The sequence below is a fragment of the Echinops telfairi genome, unplaced genomic scaffold, assembly GCF_000313985.2.
Source record: "Echinops telfairi isolate 266 unplaced genomic scaffold, ASM31398v2 ScPeMD7_7413;HRSCAF=8451, whole genome shotgun sequence".
NCBI lineage: Eukaryota > Metazoa > Chordata > Mammalia > Afrosoricida > Tenrecidae > Echinops > Echinops telfairi.
In genome coordinates this window covers 346,556-347,556 of record NW_022111313.1, presented here as the reverse complement: position 1 = coordinate 347,556, position 1,001 = coordinate 346,556, and the positions used below count along the sequence as shown (strand labels likewise).

The 1,001-nt window shown below is 56.7% G+C and overlaps 1 protein-coding gene across 1 annotated transcript in view; it reads right to left on the bottom strand.

Moving 5' to 3' along the window:
• The window catches only part of LOC101655207 (piezo-type mechanosensitive ion channel component 2-like), a 158,820-nt gene that overhangs the window by 65,483 nt on the left and 92,336 nt on the right, over window positions 1–1,001 (bottom strand). Inside the window, exons 16-17 of the mRNA XM_013008440.1 lie at window positions 879–917; window positions 374–502 (exon numbers count right to left, since the gene is read on the bottom strand). Coding sequence (XP_012863894.1) covers window positions 374–502; window positions 879–917 — 168 coding nt within the window. The remainder of the gene's footprint in view (window positions 1–373; window positions 503–878; window positions 918–1,001) is intronic.

The following is a 1,001-nucleotide window of genomic DNA, read 5'->3' as shown; positions in this document are numbered from 1 at the left end:
GAAGGGGGAGCATTAATCTCCCTGTTCCTACAGGCAAGACGCTCCCTGACTTCGATTTTGGCTGAGTTGTTTAATTTTCACTTCCGCTAACAGCCTGCCTTTAATGTCACCTCTCTCCTTACTCATTCCTGGCTTTCTGAGCTGCCACGGAAACCTCTCTAGGCAAAACAGTAAAAGTGACGGATACGTCCGAGCCAGGTTCGCTCTCGGTAATATATAACTTAGCCACTAAAGCAATTACTTAGTATAATGTTCCCGGGAAGGGCCAGGATGCTTCAGCGTGTTGAGTGGGAGCCTACTGGGTGCCAGGCACTTTGTAGGGTCTTGCCAATGCTCCCATTTGCTCACCTCCTGGGCATAGCCCCCTCCCTACCTGCAGACAGGGCAGCACCCTGTTGTGGCACTTCCTCAAGGCGCCAAGCCACTCGGCCAGATCCATGGACTGGAGGTGGAGGGCTCCCTGGAGCTCACCCTGCAGCCGTGTCTTGTTCTCTTGCCACACCTTGGGGGACACAGACAGGCATGGGGTCCACAAGGATGCCGCTGGCCCATCTGCCATCGCCCCTGCTCTGACTCTGCCTGACCAAGACAGAGCCCAGGCCAGCCCTCACGATGGGTCAAGGGTGCAGGGGCCCATTCTTGATGCCTGGCGTTAAGAAGACATGGAAGGGCAGAGTCCAGTCTTCACTCGGCCGCCTCACCAGGTTAATAAACAACGCTGTGTGGTGCGTGGCAGGCAAGATCTCTGCTCTGTCCTGAGTCACGGGCATGGTTTGCCCGCAGTCTGGGGTGCTGGGGTTTCCCTGTGGGACAGTCTCTCTGAAGAGCATTGGGGATCAGCTGGTGACAAGCCAGAATGCAGTGAGGAGCCACCTCACCTGCACTGGGATGGCTCGTGCCAGAAACACGGACCCATGCTGGGGAGGATGTGGCGACACAGGGGCCCAACGCCCTGCTCACTCGCTTCCACCCCAACGAACTGATTCATACTTACAGTGACC